Genomic DNA, 20,953 nt, shown 5'->3' with positions numbered 1-20,953 from the left:
GTCAAGACAAGCAGACGGAGGAGGAGCAGCAGGAGACGGAGATGGTCAAGACAGCAGACGGAGGAGTCGTCCATTAACAGAAAGGTCTGGATGTCTTTAATTGCTAAAACGCTTCCAATCCTGAGAAGGTGGTCATGGCTCTGACATCAGGAGGTGGAGCGGAATGTTCTGCTAATGCTGGGAGCAGCAGAACCTCCGACAGAACCTCCGACAGAACCTCCGAGCTCAGAATGATTGTAACTTCTTTCACCTGCGTCTGATGTCAGGAACAAAAGAAGTTGGTGAAAGAGGCGCAGAGAGAACGAAGAAGAACCAAAGTGCCAAAACACGTGAAGAAGAGGAAGGAGAAGACTTCCAAATGAAGAAAGGCAAATGATTACTTCCTGTGGTTGTGGCATGTCTGTTACCATGGCAACCGGACAGTCACACAGCTTCCTGGGAAGGTTCTACATCGACGGCAGCGGGTGGGAGGTGAAACTCACCTGTGCATCAGCAGGAACGAGACAATAAAGCATCACCTGTCTACACCGACCTCCGCTCAACAGCTGAACTGTGTGTGTGTGTGTGTGTGTGTGTGTGGGGGGGGGGGGTCAGGTCAAAGGTCAGGGGTTAGTTAGGACGCTCAGGAGCTGGTGAATTATATCTATGAAGGGCCTCAAAGTACAAGAATGTGTGGGTTCTGTGTGTATCTATATCTCTGTGTGTGTGTATCTATATCTCTGTGTGTGTGTGTGTGTGTGTGTGTTAAGAAATCACTATGCGGTTCAGCAGAAATAAAGATGAAACAAGATTATTTCTCCTGTCTGATATGAGTCGATATGGCTGTACCAGCCCCCCCCCACACACATTTATACTCTTCTAGACCCCCCCACCAGCCCCTCACCTGGACCACCACGACCCCCCCGGCACTGACACACAGAAGAGCCCCGCCTGGTCCTCACTTCTGCTGTTAGTCTTTCATCCACACACACCTGCTCACACAGACCAAAATGTTGCTCCTGATCATGAAAGAAAACCCACCAAGGACATTTCTTTCCAGAAGGATGCTGGAGCAGAAGATCCTGACCATCTGTGGCCCAGAGGGACCTTTGACCTCAGGCGTCTCCTCTAATTAGCATCAACGGGGACTTGAACCTGCTGCATCAGTTGGGCCTTAAATTTACTTTTGGTTGATTACAACTTTTGTCCTTTTAGGGAACATTGGGTTTTCTTTCATTATCTGAGAGTTTGTGAGTAAAATTCTGGCTCACAGTCCCAAACTACTGGGTCCAAAGACCAGCGCAGGGCTGTGGAGAGGAGGAGGAGCAGGAGGAGGAGGACGACAGAGAGCTGTGGAGAGGACCACAGCTCTGAGGAGGAGGAGGAGGAAGAGCTGCGTCTACAACAGCTCTGAGGAGGAGGAGGAGGAGCTGCGTCTACAACAGCTCTGAGGAGGAGGAGGAGGAGCTGCGTCTACAACAGCTCTGAGGAGGAGGAGGAGGAGGAGGAGCTGCGTCTACAACAGCTCTGAGGAGGAGGAGGAGGAGCTGCGTCTACAACAGCTCTGAGGAGGAGGAGGAGCTGCGTCTACAACAGCTCTGAGGAGGAGGAGGAGCTGCGTCTACAACAGCTCGGAGGAGGAGGAGGGTGATGAAGGTCGGCTGCCTGAACTCAGCTGGGATTGGATGAACGTGTCACATGGGGGGAGGAGCTGAGCTGGTTGGTGGATGAAGGTATGAGAAGAGAGAAGGTTGCGAGGCGTCCACATTCTTCCCAGGCGTTCAGGTCACCTGCTGCTCTTCTAACCCTGTCTGCTCCTCCAGAGGTTCTACAGACGTCCCTTTCATGGCTCCTGGTTTCTTCTCTCCCGTTACAACAGACTTTACACTCATTTGTTCTTCTCGTTTCATTTCAAGTCCGACCTTCATCACCATCATCGTCATCATCATCATCATCTCCAGCTTCAGCTCCTTCACCATCTTCATGGCCGACTGGACCGACTGCCTGAACTTTGGTCTTTCAGTTGTCAGACAGACGAAGGAGGTAAAACTGCTGTTATCAGTGCTCGTGCCAGTATAAATACTAGTCTAGTACGGTTATAACTACTGTTATAACTACTGTTATAACTACTGTTATAACTACTGCTATAACTACTGCTATAACTACTGCTATAACTACTGTTATAACTACTGCTATAACTACTGTTATAACTACTGTTATAACTACTGCTATAACTACTGCTATAACTACTGCTATAACTACTGTTATAACTACTGTTATAACTACTGCTATAACTACTGCTATAACTACTGCTATAACTACTGCTATAACTACTGCTATAACTACTGCTATAACTACTGCTATAACTACTGCTATAACTACTGCTATAACTACTGTTATAACTACTGCTATAACTACTGCTATAACTACTGCTATAACTACTGCTATAACTACTGTTATAACTACTGCTATAACTACTGCTATAACTACTGCTATAACTACTGCTGCAGCTGTGTTCTGGTTCCGGCTGACTGGACATCTCTGCTGGAGTTCTGCTGGTCTTCAGTCCAGCTGTCCTGGGCTGTAGGACTACCAGGCTCCTCGGACCTGGGTGGTGGAACCTTCACCAACGAGCTGTTGTTTCTGATTTGCGTCTTTAGATCATTTTGTCAGCGTTCGACCAGCAGAAAAGCGTGAAGCTGAAAAGTTCTCCGGCTGATTTGGTGACAGAAACAGACCAGCGAGTGGAGAAGATCCTCATCTCAACCATCCAGAACCAGTACCCCGAGCACAGGTTCTGCTGCAGGAACACATGAGGAGATTGTGAGGAGACAGCAGGCAGGAAGTTAGCAGGTGTCCTGTTGGTCTTAGGTTCATAGGGGAGGAGTCTGTGGCTGCAGGTGAGCGTCTCCAGCTGACCGAGAGTCCCACCTGGATCATTGACCCCATCGATGGAACGGTCAACTTCGTCCATAGGTGAAGAGTAATCAATACCGCAGTGATCAGTGGCCGCCCGTCAGCCATCTATGACCATGTAATGTACGTTTGACCAGGTTTCCATTTGTGGCCATCTCCATCGCCTTCGCTGTCAACAAGCAGGTAAACACATGAACACACCTGGCAGATCTGGCACAGGAAGTGACCTCACAGGTCTTCTGTGTCTGTTAGACAGAGTTTGGGATCGTGTACAGTTGCGTGGATGATAAAATGTTCTACGCTCAGAGAGGAAGAGGAGCGTTCCTAACCAGACGCAGCTGCACGTCTCGGCGCAGGAAGGTGCCCTCGTACCGCCGCATGTGACGTCATACCTGTCCCGAGGGGGCGCTGATAGCTTTTTTCCCTCCAAGCAGACGTGGACCAGTGTGTGGTGGTGACTGAGATTGGGGCGGAGCGTGATGACATTGCTCTGTCCACCATGACCTCCAACATTTTAAGACTGCTCAAACTTCCTGTGCATGGGTGAGGAATGTCCCCCAGACTCCTCCCACCAGACTCCTCCCACAAAACTCATTACATCATACACCCCAGACTCCTCCCACCAGACTCCTCCCACAAAACTCATTACATCATACACCCCGACTCCTCCCCTAGACCCCTCCCACAAAACTCATTACATCATACTCCCCCAGGCTCCTCCCACCAGACCCCTCCCCCAGGCTCCTCCCAGCAGACCCCTCCCCCACGCTCCTCCCACCAGACCCCTCCCCAGGCTCCTCCCACCAGACCCCTTCCCCAGACTCCTCCCACCAGGCTCCTCCCACCAGACCCCTTCCCCAGACTCCTCCCACTAGACTCCTCCCACCAGACCCCTCCCCCAGGCTCCTCCCACCAGACCCCTCCCCCAGGCTCCTCCCACCAGACCCCTTCCCCAGACTCCTCCCACCAGACCCCTCCCACCAGGCTCCACCCACCAGACTCCTCCCACCAGGCTCCTCCCACCAGACTCCTCCCACCACGCTCCTCCCACAAGACCCCTCCCCCAGACTCCTCCCACCAGACCCCTCCCCCACGCTCCTGCCATCAGACTCCTCCCATCAGACCCCTCCCCAGGCTCCTCCCACTAGACTCCTCCCACAAGACCCCTCCCCAGGCTCCTCCCACCAGACCCCTTCCCCAGACTCCTCCCACCAGACTCCACCCACCAGACTCCTCCCAGCTCTCTGCTCATGTTGCTGATGTGGTTTTGTTTACATGTTGCCGGTGTCGTTCCAGAGTCCGTGCTTTGGGAACAGCAGCAGTTAGCATGTGTCAGGTGGCTACAGGTGCAGCTGACATTTACTATCACATTGGGATGCACTGCTGGGACATTGCTGCATCTGCCTTGATTGTGCAGGAAGCAGGAGGCGTTGTCATGGATACAGACGGTCTGTGTATGCGGTGAGATGGCAGGTTGCAGTGGTGCACCCTCTGACATGTGTGTGTCTCCTCAGGCTCAGAGTTTGACATGATGTCCAGGAGGGTCCTCGCTGCCAGCTCCGCCACCGTGGCCGGTCGCATTTACCCGTTCATCCGGGCGTTTCCCTGTCAGCGTGATGATGACGGGCGCTAAATGTGCACGTGTTCGGATTGTGTGGGATGCAGGTCCCCAGAGAGGAAGGGGGTCAGTCATGCTTTCCCGAAGCACGTGTGTTGTTAAAGTTTAATAAAAAAACTGGGGTCTGGCTTTCTTGAGGAGTCTTTTTTTATTAAAGCTCAGTCACTTACACACTCACTCAATCTCACACTCACTCACACACAGACACACACACATGCACATCAGACCTTTTAAATATTACGTTAAAAAAAAACATTACGTTCGAGTGTGCGCGAATGTGCGCTTATGTGCGCGTAAGTGCGCACGTGTGCGCGTGTGTGCGCGTAAGTGCGCGTGTGTGCTTTAGGAACTCATTCACTTACACACTCACTCACACACAGACACACACACATGCACATTAGACCTTTCTAAATATTACGTTAAAAAACATTACGCGCAAGTGTGCGCTTATGTGCGCGTAAGTGCGCACGTGTGCTTTAGGAACTCATTCACTTACACACTCACTCAATCTCACACTCTCTCACACACAGACACACACACATGCACATTAGACCTTAATATTACGTTAAAAAACATTACGTGCGCGTAAGTGCGCACGTGTGCGCGTAAGTGCGCACGTGTGCGCGCGTGTGTGTTTAAGGAACTCAGTCACTTACACACTCACACTCACTCACACACAGACACACACACATGCACATTAGACCTTTTAAATATTACGTTAAAAAACATTACGTTCGAGTGTGCGCGAATGTGCGCGTAAGTGCGCACGTGTGCTTTAGGAACTCATTCACTTACACACTCACTCAATCTCACGCTCTCTCACACACAGACACACACACATGCACATTAGACCTTAATATTACGTTAAAAAATATTACGTGCAAGTATGCGCGCAAGTCTGCTTATGTGCGCGTAAGTGCGCACGTGTGCGCGTAAGTGCGCGTGTGTGCTTGCGGAACTTAGTCACTTACACACTCACTCAATCTCACACTCACTCACACACAGACACACATGCACATTAGACCTTTCTAAATATTACGTTAAAAAACATTACGTGCAAGTATGCGCGCGTGTGCGCTTATGTGCGCGTAAGTGCGCACGTGTGCGCTTATGTGCGCGTAAGTGCGCTTATGTGCGCGTAAGTGCGCGTAAGTGCGCGTGTGTGTTTAAGGAACTCAGTCACTTACACACTCACTCAATCTCACACTCACTCACACACAGACACACACACATGCACATTAGACCTTTCAAAATACTACGTTACAAAAACATTACGTGCGCACGCACGTGCCTACTGAACTCAGTCACTTACACACTCACTCAATCTCATACTCACTCACTCAATCTTACACTCACTCACTCAATCTCACACTCTCTCACTCAATCTTACACTCACTCACTCAATCTTACACTCACTCACACACACATGCACAATATACCTTTCCAAATATTACGTTAAAAAAAACATTACGTTCGAGTGTGCGCGAATGTGCGCTTATGTGCGCGTAAGTGCGCTTGTGTGCGCGTAAGTGCGCTTATGTGCGCGTAAGTGCGCACGTGTGCGCGTGTGTGTTTAAGGAACTCAGTCACTTACACACTCACTCAATCTCACACTCTCTCACACTCACTCACACACACATGCACATTAGACCTTTTAAATATTATGTTAAAAAACATTACGTTCGAGTGTGCGCGAATGTGCGCTTATGTGCGCGTAAGTGCGCACGTGTGCGCGTGTGTGCGCGTAAGTGCGCGAAAGTGCGCGTAAGTGCGCGTGTGTGCGCGTAAGTGCGCGTAAGTGCGCGTGTGTGCTTTAGGAACTCATTCACTTACACACTCACTCAATCTCACGCTCTCTCACACACAGACACACACACATGCACATTAGACCTTTTAAATATTACGTTAAAAAACATTACGTTCGAGTGTGCGCGTAAGTGCGCGAATGTGCACGTAAGTGCGCGTGTGTGCGCTTATGTGCGCGTAAGTGCGCTTATGTGCGCGTAAGTGCGCGTAAGTGCGCGTGTGTGTTTAAGGAACTTAATAAAAAACTTAATAAAAAAACTGGGGTCTGGCTTTCTTGAGGAGTCTTTTTTTATTAAAGCTCAGTCACTTACACTCTCACTCAATCTCACGCTCTCTCACACACAGACACACACACATGCACATTAGACCTTAATATTACGTTAAAAAACATTACGTGCGCGTAAGTGCGCACGTGTGCGCGTAAGTGCGCGTGTGTGCGCGCGTGTGTGTTTAAGGAACTCAGTCACTTACACACTCACACTCACTCACACACAGACACACACACATGCACATTAGACCTTTTAAATATTACGTTAAAAAACATTACGTTCGAGTGTGCGCGAATGTGCGCTTATGTGCGCGTAAGTGCGCACGTGTGCGCTTATGTGCGCGTAAGTGCGCTTATGTGCGCGTAAGTGCGCGTAAGTGCGCGTGTGTGTTTAAGGAACTCAGTCACTTACACACTCACTCAATCTCACGCTCTCTCACACACAGACACACACACATGCACATTAGACCTTAATATTACGTTAAAAAATATTACGTGCAAGTATGCGCGCAAGTCTGCTTATGTGCGCGTAAGTGCGCACGTGTGCGCGTAAGTGCGCGTGTGTGCTTGCGGAACTTAGTCACTTACACACTCACTCAATCTCACACTCACTCACACACAGACACACATGCACATTAGACCTTTCTAAATATTACGTTAAAAAACATTACGTGCAAGTATGCGCGCGTGTGCGCTTATGTGCGCGTAAGTGCGCACGTGTGCGCTTATGTGCGCGTAAGTGCGCTTATGTGCGCGTAAGTGCGCGTAAGTGCGCGTGTGTGTTTAAGGAACTCAGTCACTTACACACTCACTCAATCTCACACTCACTCACACACAGACACTCACACATGCACATTAGACCTTTCAAAATACTACGTTACAAAAACATTACGTGCGCACGCACGTGCCTACTGAACTCAGTCACTTACACACTCACTCAATCTCACACTCTCTCACTCAATCTTACACTCACTCACTCAATCTTACACTCACTCACACACACATGCACAATATACCTTTCCAAATATTACGTTAAAAAAAACATTACGTTCGAGTGTGCGCGAATGTGCGCTTATGTGCGCGTAAGTGCGCTTGTGTGCGCGTAAGTGCGCTTATGTGCGCGTAAGTGCGCACGTGTGCGCGTGTGTGTTTAAGGAACTCAGTCACTTACACACTCACTCAATCTCACACTCTCTCACACTCACTCACACACACATGCACAATATACCTTTTAAATATTACGTTAAAAAACATTACGTTCGAGTGTGCGCGAATGTGCGCTTATGTGCGCGTAAGTGCGCACGTGTGCGCGTGTGTGCGCGTAAGTGCGCGAAAGTGCGCGTAAGTGCGCGTGTGTGCGCGTAAGTGCGCGTGTGTGCTTTAGGAACTCATTCACTTACACACTCACTCAATCTCACGCTCTCTCACACACAGACACACACACATGCACATTAGACCTTTTAAATATTACGTTAAAAAACATTACGTTCGAGTGTGCGCGTAAGTGCGCGAATGTGCACGTAAGTGCGCGTGTGTGCTTTAGGAACTCATTCACTTACACACTCACTCAATCTCACACTCTCTCACACACAGACACACACACATGCACATTAGACCTTAATATTACGTTAAAAAACATTACGTGCGCGTAAGTGCGCACGTGTGCGCGTAAGTGCGCGTGTGTGCGCGCGTGTGTGTTTAAGGAACTCAGTCACTTACAAACTCACACTCACTCACACACAGACACACACACATGCACATTAGACCTTTTAAATATTACGTTAAAAAACATTACGTTCGAGTGTGCGCGAATGTGCGCTTATGTGCGCGTAAGTGCGCACGTGTGCGCTTATGTGCGCGTAAGTGCGCTTATGTGCGCGTAAGTGCGCGTAAGTGCGCGTGTGTGTTTAAGGAACTCAGTCACTTACACACTCACTCAATCTCACGCTCTCTCACACACAGACACACACACATGCACATTAGACCTTAATATTACGTTAAAAAATATTACGTGCAAGTATGCGCGCAAGTCTGCTTATGTGCGCGTAAGTGCGCACGTGTGCGCGTAAGTGCGCGTGTGTGCTTGCGGAACTTAGTCACTTACACACTCACTCAATCTCACACTCACTCACACACAGACATGCACATTAGACCTTTCTAAATATTACGTTAAAAAACATTACGTGCAAGTATGCGCGCGTGTGCGCTTATGTGCGCGTAAGTGCGCACGTGTGCGCTTATGTGCGCGTAAGTGCGCTTATGTGCGCGTAAGTGCGCGTAAGTGCGCGTGTGTGTTTAAGGAACTCAGTCACTTACACACTCACTCAATCTCACACTCACTCACACACACATGCACAATATACCTTTCCAAATATTACGTTAAAAAAACATTACGTTCGAGTGTGCGCGAATGTGCGCTTATGTGCGCGTAAGTGCGCGCGTGTGCGCTTGTGTGCGCGTAAGTGCGCACGTGTGCGCTTATGTGCGCGTAAGTGCGCTTATGTGCGCGTAAGTGCGCGTAAGTGCGCGTGTGTGTTTAAGGAACTCAGTCACTTACACACTCACTCAATCTCACACTCTCTCACTCAATCTCACACTCACTCACACACACATGCACAATATACCTTTCCAAATATTACGTTAAAAAAAAACATTACGTTCGAGTGTGCGAGCATGTCCGCTTATGTGCGCGTAAGTGCGCACGCGTGCGTCTTTTTTTCTTCACGTAACTGCGAACGGAGCAAATATGTCTTTTGCTTTCAGCGTCACCTTTTTGGTCATTTTGCTTGACCGTGTTACGAGGTAGTTCAAAGGGTTGAGGCTTTGATTCTGTGTTCGTGGTCTTCACGTGGCTGTGGTGGTTTGGTCCAGTTTTCTCCCACAGAAACACAAATATCAGATTAATCAGAGACGATTAAAGTCCTGCCTTTCACCCGTTGACTTCTGGAATCGTACACGGGTTATATAATGTTAAATTACTGTACAAAAGGAATGTGCTTTATATTTTCAACTCAGCTGTGTGATATAGCCAAGCACAATCATGTTATCAATTCAGATTTAAACTTCATTTCAACTGGAGAAATCCAGAGTGTGACCCCGAACGAGTAAGAGGCAGGAAACTCTCCTCTACCAGGAAGAAAGGCGTCAGTCAGGTGAAGTAGCGGTACTGCGCGCTGTGTCCAGCAGGGGGCAGCAGCGCCGCTGCGGGTCCGCATTTCACCACAGAGGAAGAGAATCAGAACCGGAACCGCAGATCAACGAAGCAGGTTCGTTCTTATCTTTTCAGTCAGCAGCACTTAACCAACAAATGTTTGTAACTTTCGTTTATCTGTAATTCGTGGGTCAGAAGAAGGAATAACTGATTTGATAATCATGACGTGGACCAGAAATGGAGATCCGTTATACTGCATATTAGGGTTAGGGCTGCATTTTTACGATGATGTATATTATCATTATTATATAAATTACTGTGCTGAGTTATGTGGGCTGTTGACTCTTTTCTCTGCGTGTTCCGTGAACATGGTTCTGGGTCACTGGTCCCTGTTTTCTGTCTAAAAAAGGGACTACTAGTCCAGCATGACTGACCTTTGGCAGGACGCGATGGACCACGCCGTCAGCGCTGCGCGAGGCGCTGGACAGGTGTGTGTGTGTGTGTGTGTGTAAATGTAGCATCAGTTTTTCCTCTCGATCGTTAGGAGTCTCTCTGATGGGTTATTGGAGGGCCGGTAGCTACATGAAATGAACCTTTTTCATCAGTGTCCATGTTGCCGTAGAAACAGCTTCCATCGATTTCTCCAGTGAGTTAAAGACTGGCCTTCTTAAACTTCTAAACCTGGAGGGCTACCTCTCCTGAGGACCATGGCCTGAGACCAGGAGGTGATGTTCATCCCAGCAGCTCCACCTGTGAAGGTCAAAGTTCATCCTCCAGCAACTGGCTGGAACTTCTGTACTTAAACAGGAGCAGCAGAGGCACCAGCCCCTGAAACCAGTCTGACCTCTCTGACCCAGACAGAATGCACAAAGGGCAAAGGTCACCAGGTGCCCTGAACCCACGACGCTTGATCAGGTGCATTGGTTACAGCGCCATCACTTGTTTTGATCAGGTGGTGCGCGAGGCTTTGCTGGAGGACAGGATGGTGATGGTGAAGAGCTCCTCTGTTGACCTGGTAACACAGACGGACCAGAAGGTGGAGCAGCTCATCATCCAATCAGTGAAGGAGAAATTCCCTACACACAGGTAAGAAGCTCCTCCCCCTTCAGGTAACTCCTCACAAATGAGGGGTGGCTGACTATAAAGACAGGCTGTTTCATTATGTGTGTGTGTGTGTGTGTGTGTGTGTCAGGTTCATAGGGGAGGAGTCTGTGGCTGCAGGTGAACCTTGTGTCCTGTCTGATGAGCCCACCTGGATCATTGATCCCATTGATGGGACAACCAACTTTGTCCACAGGTGGGTGACGCCCACAGGTAGCTGCCAGCTTCACCACCTCTACCCAACATCATCTGGGAAAAAGGGTTTTAAAATAAGGGTCAGGGTCACGACCTCCTAGAAAAGATAAGCAAGAGGATGCTGCCAACACCCTCTCCCCTCCCTCTCCCCTCTTCTCTTCCCTCCTCCCCTCTTCTGTCCATCCCCTCTTCCCTCCTCCCCCCTTCTCTTCCCTCCTCCCCTCTTCTCTTCCCTCCTCCCCTCTTCTCTTCCCTCTTCCTCTTCCGTCCATCCCCTCTTCCCTCCTCCCCCCTTCTCTTCCCTCCTCCCCCCTTCTCTTCCCTCCTCCCCTCTTCTTTTCCCTCCATCCCTCTTATTTAGGATTTTACCCTGAATGAGGGAAGAAAAAGTTTTTTGGTGAAAGGAGACACTAAAAATATTCTTGGCTAATTCCTGCTAACTGAGCCGGTTACCGTGGTAACAGATTTACATTAAACAGATCTAGATTAAATCCACATAATTAATAAAGGAGTGACAGTTGAGGTCAGCCATGATGGAACTTTTGAAGGAAGAGAGAAGTGCATTATGGGAAATGGAGCCCTGCAGCAGCTGAGGCTGAACCCGGTCTGGACCCGGTTATGACCCAGTCTGGTTTTTCCCAACAGATTTCCTTTGTTGCTGTTTCTATTGGATTCTCCGTCAACAAGCAGGTGAGTGCCGCCGTGGCCGGGCCAGCGGGCCGGGCCAGCTGCTGGGCCGAGCCAGCGGGCCGGGCCAGCGGGCCGGGCCAGCAGCTGAGCCGCTCTTGGCCTTCCTCCAGGTGGAGTTTGGTGTCGTCTACAGTTGTCTGGAAGACAAGATGTTCACAGCGAGGAGGGGGAGGGGCTCATTCTGCAACGGTGACCCGCTGCAGGTCTCTGATCAGAAAGGTCAGGAGGTCACCATCTCCCAGGCACCATAAACATCCTGCTTCTGATCACACGCTGGTTTTTCCTCTCAGCCATCAAACAGTCCATCATCGCCACGGAGTTTGGATCCGACCGAGACCCCGAGGTGGTCGACAAGATCTTCTCGAGCTTGAGGAACATCCTGTGTATCCCAGTGCACGGGTAACGGCGCCGGCCCACGGTCCGACCTGGTGCAGCTGTCTGTGACTGAACGTCTGTGTCCCCAGCATTCGCAGCGCCGGGACCGCAGCCATCAACATGTGCCTGGTAGCTTCTGGCTGCGTTGAAGCCTATTATGAGATCGGGATGCACGTCTGGGACCTGGCAGCTGCGTCCCTCATCGTCTCTGAGGCGGGAGGAGTCCTGATGGACGTGGAGGGTAAAGGACCGTGAGGATTGAGCCCCGACTCCCTGAATCTCCCGCCTGTTGTCCGTCTGTCTTCAGGAGGACCGTTTGACCTCATGTCCCGAAGAGTGATCGCTGCCAACAACAGAACCATCGCTGAGAGGATCAGCGGGGAGATCCAGGCCTACGCGCCGGCCAGAGACGACGCGGCAGCACCAGGCGCAGACCCCTGAGGACAACAGGAAGTGGGTGTTGTCCCGGGGGACAGATGAAGGTAGACGCGGTGATGAGGCGGAACAAGACATGACATCAGCCAGTTGATACCAGACGGCTTTAAAGTAACAAACGAGCATTCAAACATAATCTACACAGATGCTTCACATTAGGAGAATGAACATTGAATGATTAATTTCATACGTGCACCATATGGACGCCTGTTTGCTTTGATCTACAGGAACATCTGAACATGTCTGGAGACCTTGATCAGCTTTTTGAGTAGTTGTACATCTATTAGTTGTTTTTACTGTAACCAATCAGAGCGCAGCTGTAATACTGAGGAAACAGCAGGTGGCGCCACAGCCAGGAATGGGCGGAGTCAGTCTGTGAGGGCGTGAGGAGCCCCAGCAGAGGGGGGAGGGGGGCAGTTGCCATGGTGCTGGACCACTGATGGGAGCTTCCAGAGAGGAACGCGATTGGTCAGAGTCTGAAACACAGAGGCGTCCTGCTGTGATTGGCTGTCGCTGCTCCACTTTAATGTAACTTCACTTTCTAACTTGTTTTTAAAGAAAATAAAGTGACGCTGATTTCAATTTCAAAAGCTTCATATTTTCAAGTTTGTGTTCATAAAGAAAGTAAAAAGTAACTGATTTCACAGCAGATGCAAAAAAAACTGGAAGATTTAAAAAATCTGTGAGGGGATTTTCAGGTTGTTTTTGGTTGTGTGTGCATGTGTGTGGGGGGTGTGTGTGTGTGTGGGGGGGGTGTGCGTGTGTGGGGGGTGTGTGTGTGGTAGGGGTGTGTGCGTGCGTGTGCGTGCGTGTGTGTGCGTGTGTGTGTGGGGGGGTCCACTCACCAGGCGGAGGCGGTGCACGTACAGCCGCTCCGGCTCGTCCAGACTCGGGGGGGGAACGACCACGTTCCACCGCTGCAGCTCTGCTCTCATCTCTGCGGGGCTGAAGAGGATCACGGGGTCACAGCCGAAGTGGTTCACCAGCTCCACCAGACGCTCCTTATAGTGCACCCTGCCGGGGAAAATGGGCGGAGACTGTACACCTGATGGTGGTAGGGATGCACCTGTACAGCTGAACTCTGTGGGACGGCGCTGGGAACGATGGCAGGAACTGGGAGCGCTGGTCTTACTCGCAGTAGCCTCTGTGTCCAGGCAGAGCGGCTCGTCCACAGGCCTCCTCCTGTCTGCTGCTGTCGTCTCTCAGCTCCAGAACCGAGCACGTCCCTGCGCACAAACGGGTCAGCCTGATCCAGTTCACCTGACCAGTGCGGTCCGGTGAACACCGTTTACCTGTGCAGCAGCTGGCAGGTGAGCTGCCCTCAGAAGCTTCCAGACAGGTGGGAGAGACTCTGTAATGCTGAGGAAACATCATGTCAGCACTGGGTAGAGCTGGAGATGCTCTCTCACACCCCCTACCTGCAGCAGCAGGTGCAGGCGGCTCACGCTCCAGTCCCGCAGGTGGTACAGACAGTCTCTGGGGTGGTGGGCGTGGAGACCTCTGGTGCGACACTCAGCAGAGAAACGGCATTCCTGAGGGGACAAAGGTCATTCCCAAACATCTGGCAGCCACCACATGAACGGGACGGAGAACTCACAGATCCCAGACTGAAGGGGCGGCTGCAGCCTCCACAGAACTGGTGCTGACACTGGCTGCAGGTGAAGTGCAGACACCCTCCTCTGGACAGGCTGAAGACACACTGGCAGCTGGGACACGCTGTGGAGCACAGAGGTTAGAGAACATCCTGTCATCCAGCTCTGGGAATGGTTCTGACACCTGAAGCCAGGCGCGTGGCACCAGCTGCTCCGTCCTGGTGCTGCTGGGTTCGTACCAAAGCTCTTGTAGCTCCACAGCTGAGTGCTGTGATGGTCCACCTTGTTCTGCTGCTGCCACAACCTGAACTGTTGGCAGGAGAGACCCTGATGTTGAGGGGACCACTGCAAACACACAGAGAGGCTGGTTCAGGGTCAGGGTCAGAGTGGGTCACCATCCGGTCTGTGTGGGACGCACAGGTGATCGGCACTGGCTGCAGGTGCTCTTCTTACAGCTGGGACAGTCCATCCTCAGCCGGTCCGCTTCATGGAGCACCCCGAAGGAGCACTGAAACACACCCAGGCACACACAGCTACAGAACACGCGTCCATCAGGCGGTGCACGCACGTGCACGTGCACGTACGTGCGCGGTTCCTAGCATCCAGATGTTTGACGGGCTTACGTGAGAACACCACCTGAAGTTCGGCATCTCCTGTAGAGCTCGGTCTCTGAGCTTCCTCTGAAACAGTTCGTGGATATGAGGAGGCAGGAAGTGGCGAATCTGCAACCAAACAACATCAACGCCCGTTCTCACACCTGTGTGGGTGGACCAGGTGGGCTCACCTGTGTGTCCAGCAGGTTGAAGTAGTCCATGGACTCCTCCATCCGGCCTGGATCTTTGACCTCTGGTTTGCCACACTGAGGACAAACCAGCAGATCGATACTCTTCTCTTTAATTGCAGACGAGAAAAAGGTCTTAAAACAGGTTTGACACAGGAAGCAGGAGCAATGAGTCATCGTGATGATCTACAGGAAGTACAAACAGAGAGGATGAAGGGGCGGCGGCGGGCGGGTGGAGAGGAGCGGCGCGGGGGCGACCGATCGTTCACCTGGCTGAAGGACACCTGCTCCTGACAGATGGGGCAGCTGTGGCTCAGGAACTTGAGCGCTGATGGGAAGTCCCTGTTGAGCTGCACGGCCTCCAGAACATCAGCGAGGGTGAAGCTGTGGCCCGGCGTGGACATCAGCAACAGGAAGACTTTGGCCCGGTCTGGAGGGAGCAGAGCCGCCATCTGAAGGTGGACACAGACAGAAAGAGGCTGCTGGGTCCTGAAAAAGCCCACGGCTGAAGACCGCAGTCCTCTTCACCTTCAGATACTCCAGCTTAGTTCCTGGATGGGGCTGAACCTTCTCCGTACCAACTGGAGGATTCCCAGGTGCTGGTCCAGAGTCTGGAGCCTTCTCCCCCTTCCTGGTTGCCCCTGTTGGTGCTTGTGACCCCCCCTGAGGGTCCCTGCTGGGCCTTGAGGCCAGTGTTAAAGCACCCAGCGTCCTGCTGAGAGGTTCTACAGCTGGGTGGACCGAGAAGAGTTGGACTAGGATCACTTTGATAGTTCCCATCCTCTCAGGTTTGTCCTGGTCCTGTCTTACCTGAGCAGGAGGAGGAGTTGGAGGATGAGGAGGGGGGAGAGCTGAAGTCGATTCCCATGAGTTCCTCCGCGTACGACTTCCCTGGCTTCAGCTTCCTGCTGTGGAACAGTCACAATTGGAACTCTTGTCAGAGGGAGCTTCCTCACTAAACCACTGATGCTGTTGAAGCTTCTAGGTTCAGATCTGAGCTCCAGGTCCAGCGGTAACAACCTGACCCTGTGAGAGGTCCAAACGGGCCCTTCAGAACTCTGCAAGTTTCCAGCAGCAGAAGAACAAAAACTGGAGCAGCAGCTTTTTGAAATAACGCCTGTAAGGGGGCGTGTCCACAACAAGGGGGCGTGTCTATCGACACGGGGCCGTAAATGGGCGTGTCCATCAACGCGGGGGGCGTGTCCACCAACACAGGTGATTCCACATTAACATTATGTTCACGTTGGGTCATAAAATAAAAACTTGTATAAAAGGAACTTGATGGTGCAACAGTCATTTAATCTGTTAAACCAGTGGCCGGCGAGCGGTTCCTGGTTTCTGACCTTTTGTCGGACTCTGGTGCCGGCGGCCCGACAGCACACCTGTCGTAAAGGGGCGTGTCCTTCTGGAACATCTGCACCATGTCTGACACCAACAGTGAGAGGCTGGAAACTCCCTGACAGGAACCACAAATAGTTCTCAACAAATATATTCATGAGCTATAAAAACAACATTAGCAAAGACTTAAGAAGCTGTTGTGTAGAAAATCAAGATAATCGAGTTAAAGTTCTGGAGCTCCTCACTGACAGGAGACACACACGCACACACACACACACACACACACACACACACACACACACACACACACACACACCTAGGATGCTGCCCCCCTCAGCGCTGCGTTGGGGGCTGCTGCCTGTGGAACCTGTCGTGTCTGAGCTAAGGTGACCTGGGCACCATCTGAGATGTTCTGTGGGTCTTACGTGGGTCCAGTTCCTCAGGCCGTCCAGGTTAATGATCCCAGTAGCATCCACACATGTACAGGATGGATTGATTACCATGGAGACAGATGGGCAGACATAACAGCGGGGGCGGGACACTGGGTGCGTCTCATGTAGCCAGATGCACACTGGGATATTATACTCACTTCCTGTCAAAAGATAAAAATAAAATCACCACGTTGGTCCAGACAGAACCAGATGAAGTGACTCAAAACTGACAAGAACAGAATCTGTCTGTACTGAAGCAGAACTCACCCTCATAGAGGACGGGAAGGGTCCCGGCCAGGTGGACCAGCCGCTTCTTCTCTTTGTTTAGAAAACCTGTCAGGAGGTCAACAGGTCACCTTCAGCTCATGGGTTCATTATCACTCAGCATCTTCTCAGAGCTACAGAAGCAGGAGCAGATTCTCCAGTCCGCGGGTCTGAACCTGCTGGAGCTTCATCAGAGGACGTGTCCAGGTCCTGCTGGCGTCATGAAGATGCCGCTACGCTAAACGTCTGAAGCACTGACTTTAGTCTTAAATGTTTCAGTCATCAAAGCTGAACTCTGGCCCCGAGAGGCCACCAGAACCGGGAGGAGAACAGTGGTGGTGTTCAGACATCAAAGCTGGAGGAGCTTCACTTTTACTTACAGTAAAAATCCACAAAGAGCCGAAGGTCAGGAAACTGAGAGCGGACCCTCTGAAGGTCATACAGAGTCTCTTCTGGATACCTGTAGTGACACTGAGGGGGAGGGGCAACAGGAGGGGGGGTACAACAGGAGGGGGGGTACAACAGGAGGGGGGGGTACAAGAGGAGGTGCAACAGGAGGGGGGGTATAACAGGAGGGGAGGAGGCAGATGAGGAGGGGGGTATAACAGGAGGAGGGGGAGGTGCAGGAGGAGGGGGAGGAGGTGCAAGAGGAGGAGGGGGTACAACAGGAGGGGAGGAGGTGCAAGATGAGGAGGGGGATATAACAGGAGGGGAGGAGGTGCAAGAGGAGGGGGGGTACAACAGGAGGGGGAGGGGGAGTGCAACAGGAGGGGAGGGGCGAGGGGGGCATGAGGAGATGCCAGCAGGATTCAATTAGAAAAGGAAAAGAAAGGTGACAATAAAGGGGTGGAAAAGAGAAGAAAGGAAAGAAGGAAAGACGACCGGAAGCGAAGAAAGATGGCGCGGGAGAATGACAGGAGGCCAGAAGGTGGTTAGCTTAAACTGTTTGTAGCATTTAGCTTTTCTAGCCGGTTCGCATCAGGTCAGTGCAAATTGATGCTGATTTACATAAAGTTTAGTTTGACGCATTTCAACTTTAAAGTTTTACTTTTACCTCCCTTAAAGTCCGCAGCTCTTCCTCAGCTCCGACGGGCAGCATTTTGAGCCCAAACGTAACTCATAAAGTGTTTATTCATCGACTTACGAGCCGAGTCTGCAGCCACAGGAACTCCGGCTGGACACGCCCACAGCTGCCCTTCAAATTAAAAGCACGTTAGACGCCTCCGCTGAGGTCACTCGTTTGCTCCACCAGGTTACCTGTTGGCGTTTCATCTCCCAGCAAGGCGGCCTCCAGCGTTAAAAAGGCTGATGAACTATGTGTTCCAGTGAAATAAACCCGACAGGCCCAGCAGGTGGTGGACCGGACTGATGGTCATCCTACAAGTTCTGGTTTAGTTTTCCTCACAGTGGCAGAGAGAAACTGAAGTTTGATTTGTATGATTTATTAAATCTTTGACATCACATCTACTCAATCATCACTATACTTTATTGAAAGCCCTCTCCATTGGTCAGCTGACCGAGTCCAGCGGCACAGGAAATGTCTCCGTCAGACGGGCGTGGCCCTCCACTCTTTGCCTTCAGTCAGGGCTCTGGGTTGATGGATGAACACACTGTATCGGACTCCCTGATTGGCTGCTGCCCTGACAAACCGGCTGTTGGCCGTCATGGTGACGGCTCTCAGTGCGTCTCCGGTGCCAAAGATCATGAGCGATCGCTCGTTGACTTTGGCGGTGCGTGTGAGGTGCATGGTGCGCTCCGACGGCTGGTCGTCCACGAGGTGGAGGCGAGCGAGCAGCTTCTGAGCTCGGTCCTTCTCACCCGGCCCACCCAGCGTGTCCAGAATGGCCTGGAAGTCATGGACGGCAGCGCGACAAGCAAAAAGCTCTTTTCCCTCCAGGAAGGCGTCCAGCTGAGGCAGCACCTGCTGCTGGCGCTCCTGGGCCGCCTGCTCCGTCAGCACCGGCTCCCTGAAGGTGAAGTGACAGCGGCCGTGGCTCAGCGATGACACGTACGTGATGAGGGTGGTGATGTCCAGGTTAACGCGCGGACACTCCTCCACCTGCACCTGAGCAGGGAACGCCAGGCTGGCCACCACTGTGCCGCGGTCGACCCGCGTCAGCTCTGAATTAGCTTCCTCCTCCTCCTCCTCCTCCTCTTCATCCGTTTCCTCCTCACCTTCCAGCTCCTCCTCTCTTCCCTCCTGTGCAGCCATGATGTTGACAGCAACAATGTCCCCGCGGACGGAGATCCCCATGTCCCTGAGCCGGTCAGCCATAGGACAGGACACACCATTGTAGAAAGCAAAGATGATGTGGGGGTGTCTGTACTGGACCGGCTGCTGGTGGCTGGCCTGCAGGAAGTCCTCCGCCTGCCTGATGATGCTCTTGTCGCCATACTGGCCCCTCCCCTGCCAGATATTGTGCAGGGCCTCTGCCTTCCTGCCCACTGCCTTCACCCAGGTGTGTCCCCCACTGGCCACCACATCCACGACCAGGCTCTGTCTGACGCCGTCACCATCCTGATAGTTGAAGACATGGAGCAGAGAGACCACGCCCTCGACGCTCTCGGCTGACTCCACGATGGCCGTCAGGTGGGTCAGGTTGGTGCTGTGCAGGTGAGACTCTTTGACCTGTAGCTCCCCTGACTCCACCCGCCTCAGGAAGCGCAGCTCTGCTCGGATCTTTCCACAGAGTTTCTGGTGGCCCTCCACACCCTGAAACAGCTTCTCGGCCCTCAGCAGCAATGCCTGAGCAGAGCTGATTTGTTGCTGCAACATGTTGTGCAGAGACATGTCTTCTTCATTATACCTGCACAAGACAAAACACACCCGAGTCAACACCTGAAACGTGGTCGGTTGTCACATCGTGTCAGCTAATGTTAGCTAATGTTAGCTGTCAGTGCCAGTCTCAGCTGCTCACAACAAAAACCAAACATGGAGATAAAAGCAAGGGAACAAGACAAGACAGCAAATAACATAAAAGTGTTCGATTTAAACCCTCAGGGAACCTTTTAGATTCACCCCAAGAACACAGCCACAATCATCTGTTAGAGATACATGCTGCTAAAGCTGCAGATGACGGACGGATGGATGGATGGATGGATGACGGACGGATGGATGATGGACGGATGGATGCGTCTGTTCCTTCTCTACACACACACGATCTCATCCCACAGACCTCTACCAGATGATCTTTATATATTCAAGTGTAACTGTATAGTGTATAAATATATCTATAAACACACTTACTGTGTGCGTGCGTGCGTAGGTGTGCGTGCGTGCGCGAGTCTTGTCAGTCAGCCCATTAATTAGATGTATACATACGAGGCCAGTTGGTGTTTTAGCTCGCAGCGTTCTGACTTTGCGTTAGCTGTTAGCTGTTAGCACTTCCTAAAGTCGTACTTCTGGTCACTTTAATGCAGGAAAACGATGAAAAACGAATCAAACTGACTTACGGTGACAGCGAGGCGTGGAACAAACCAGGTTAGTTGGTGACAGGTATCGGCTAACAGTTCCGTGCGTTACCGCTGTTGCACTGACAGGAAGTAGAATGTCGTGATTTCTGGTCCGTCCTTTTATTCTGCCGTATCTTCCTTCTCCTTGTTTATTAAAATATTCTTTTATCTAATTCAGTTTTTGTGACATTTTACACACAACGATAATACACAGAACAAAAGTAAAAAATAACCAAAGAAAATGAATCATTAAAAATTCCCAACATAAATATTCGGGGACAAAAAGGACAATAACTAAAACAACGTCAGAAACCTGCCATAAAAATAAAGTTCCTTCTTTATAGTTCCAGCGTTAGTTAACGTCCTGATATTGGAGTTTCTTTTCCTGTAAAAGGGGGATTTGAATTTTAATCTAATTTCTTTAAAACGTTTAAATCTTAACATGTTCAATCTTCCATTCAACAATATTTTCACGATACTTACATATATTTTTAGAATCGAATTAATAAAAAGGTTTTAACACCATGAAACCTATTTTTAAGTTAAATATATTTCTTCTA

General features: G+C 51.0%; 4 protein-coding genes across 7 annotated transcripts; 2 read left to right on the top strand and 2 right to left on the bottom strand.

Annotated features, from left to right (window-relative positions):
• The first annotated feature begins 1,788 nt into the window (after positions 1-1,788).
• Positions 1,789-4,643, top strand: LOC115248617 (inositol monophosphatase 1-like). The gene is made up of 9 exons (XM_029832373.1): positions 1,789-1,804; positions 1,896-2,022; positions 2,640-2,773; positions 2,851-2,955; positions 3,033-3,078; positions 3,148-3,268; positions 3,327-3,438; positions 4,192-4,343; positions 4,410-4,643. Exons 2-9 carry the CDS (start codon positions 1,963-1,965, stop codon positions 4,526-4,528), a joined length of 849 nt encoding a protein of 282 aa, XP_029688233.1. The 5' UTR covers positions 1,789-1,804; positions 1,896-1,962; the 3' UTR covers positions 4,529-4,643.
• A 5,077-nt stretch (positions 4,644-9,720) lies between these two features.
• On the top strand, positions 9,721-13,124 carry LOC101065850 (inositol monophosphatase 1-like). The gene is made up of 10 exons (XM_029832372.1): positions 9,721-9,853; positions 10,148-10,226; positions 10,691-10,824; positions 10,931-11,039; positions 11,680-11,724; positions 11,835-11,943; positions 12,015-12,123; positions 12,189-12,340; positions 12,407-12,581; positions 12,762-13,124. Exons 2-9 carry the CDS (start codon positions 10,164-10,166, stop codon positions 12,538-12,540), a joined length of 855 nt encoding a protein of 284 aa, XP_029688232.1. The 5' UTR covers positions 9,721-9,853; positions 10,148-10,163; the 3' UTR covers positions 12,541-12,581; positions 12,762-13,124.
• LOC101065618 (E3 ubiquitin-protein ligase RNF31-like) lies at positions 12,620-18,135 on the bottom strand. Of its 4 annotated transcripts, none has more exons than XM_029832369.1 (18): positions 17,995-18,135; positions 17,321-17,411; positions 16,944-17,009; positions 16,671-16,837; positions 16,251-16,363; positions 15,718-15,815; positions 15,436-15,638; positions 15,177-15,359; positions 14,884-15,093; positions 14,750-14,806; positions 14,545-14,634; positions 14,366-14,471; positions 14,132-14,250; positions 13,953-14,066; positions 13,827-13,893; positions 13,667-13,760; positions 13,380-13,548; positions 12,620-13,010 (listed from the first exon to the last, which is right to left on the bottom strand). In XM_029832369.1, the coding sequence occupies exons 1-18, from the start codon at positions 18,037-18,039 to the stop codon at positions 12,903-12,905; spliced, it is 2,100 nt and encodes a 699-aa protein (XP_029688229.1). In that variant the 5' UTR covers positions 18,040-18,135; the 3' UTR covers positions 12,620-12,902. The 4 variants fall into 4 exon arrangements, with proteins under 4 accessions (XP_029688229.1, XP_029688227.1, XP_029688230.1 ...); XM_029832367.1 differs by having other exon boundaries at positions 14,750-14,848; positions 14,911-15,093; XM_029832370.1 differs by having other exon boundaries at positions 14,911-15,093.
• Positions 18,136-18,366: 231 nt separating this feature from the next.
• Positions 18,367-20,513, bottom strand: LOC115248616 (UPF0415 protein C7orf25 homolog). The gene is made up of 2 exons (XM_029832371.1): positions 20,394-20,513; positions 18,367-19,747 (listed from the first exon to the last, which is right to left on the bottom strand). Exon 2 carries the CDS (start codon positions 19,729-19,731, stop codon positions 18,487-18,489), a length of 1,245 nt encoding a protein of 414 aa, XP_029688231.1. The 5' UTR covers positions 19,732-19,747; positions 20,394-20,513; the 3' UTR covers positions 18,367-18,486.
• Between the last annotated feature and the right edge of the window lie 440 nt (positions 20,514-20,953).

This window comes from Takifugu rubripes, unplaced genomic scaffold, assembly GCF_901000725.2.
Source record: "Takifugu rubripes unplaced genomic scaffold, fTakRub1.2, whole genome shotgun sequence".
Lineage (NCBI taxonomy): Eukaryota > Metazoa > Chordata > Actinopteri > Tetraodontiformes > Tetraodontidae > Takifugu > Takifugu rubripes.
Note: the sequence above shows the minus strand (reverse complement) of the source record. Positions and strands in the feature narration are given on the sequence as shown.

Bases quoted from the DNA above. Each gene is read 5' to 3' on its own strand.
- LOC101065850 (XM_029832372.1), top strand. From the start codon at position 10,164: ATGACTGACCTTTGGCAGGACGCGATGGACCACGCCGTCAGCGCTGCG. The intron at 11,725-11,834 runs GTGAGTGCCGCC...GCCTTCCTCCAG, and splicing joins GATTCTCCGTCAACAAGCAG to GTGGAGTTTGGTGTCGTCTA. The intron at 11,944-12,014 runs GTCAGGAGGTCA...TTTTCCTCTCAG, and splicing joins GCAGGTCTCTGATCAGAAAG to CCATCAAACAGTCCATCATC.
- LOC115248616 (XM_029832371.1), bottom strand. From the start codon at position 19,731: ATGTCTCTGCACAACATGTTGCAGCAACAAATCAGCTCTGCTCAGGCA.
- LOC115248617 (XM_029832373.1), top strand. From the start codon at position 1,963: ATGGCCGACTGGACCGACTGCCTGAACTTTGGTCTTTCAGTTGTCAGA. The intron at 2,774-2,850 runs GTTCTGCTGCAG...TGTTGGTCTTAG, and splicing joins AACCAGTACCCCGAGCACAG to GTTCATAGGGGAGGAGTCTG. The intron at 3,079-3,147 runs GTAAACACATGA...TGTGTCTGTTAG, and splicing joins CCTTCGCTGTCAACAAGCAG to ACAGAGTTTGGGATCGTGTA.
- LOC101065618 (XM_029832367.1), bottom strand. From the start codon at position 18,039: ATGCTGCCCGTCGGAGCTGAGGAAGAGCTGCGGACTTTAAGGGAG. The intron at 17,412-17,994 runs GTAAAAGTAAAA...CCTCCCCCTCAG, and splicing joins AGCTGCGGACTTTAAGGGAG to TGTCACTACAGGTATCCAGA. The intron at 17,010-17,320 runs GTAAGTAAAAGT...ACCTCCTGACAG, and splicing joins GCTCTTTGTGGATTTTTACT to GTTTTCTAAACAAAGAGAAG.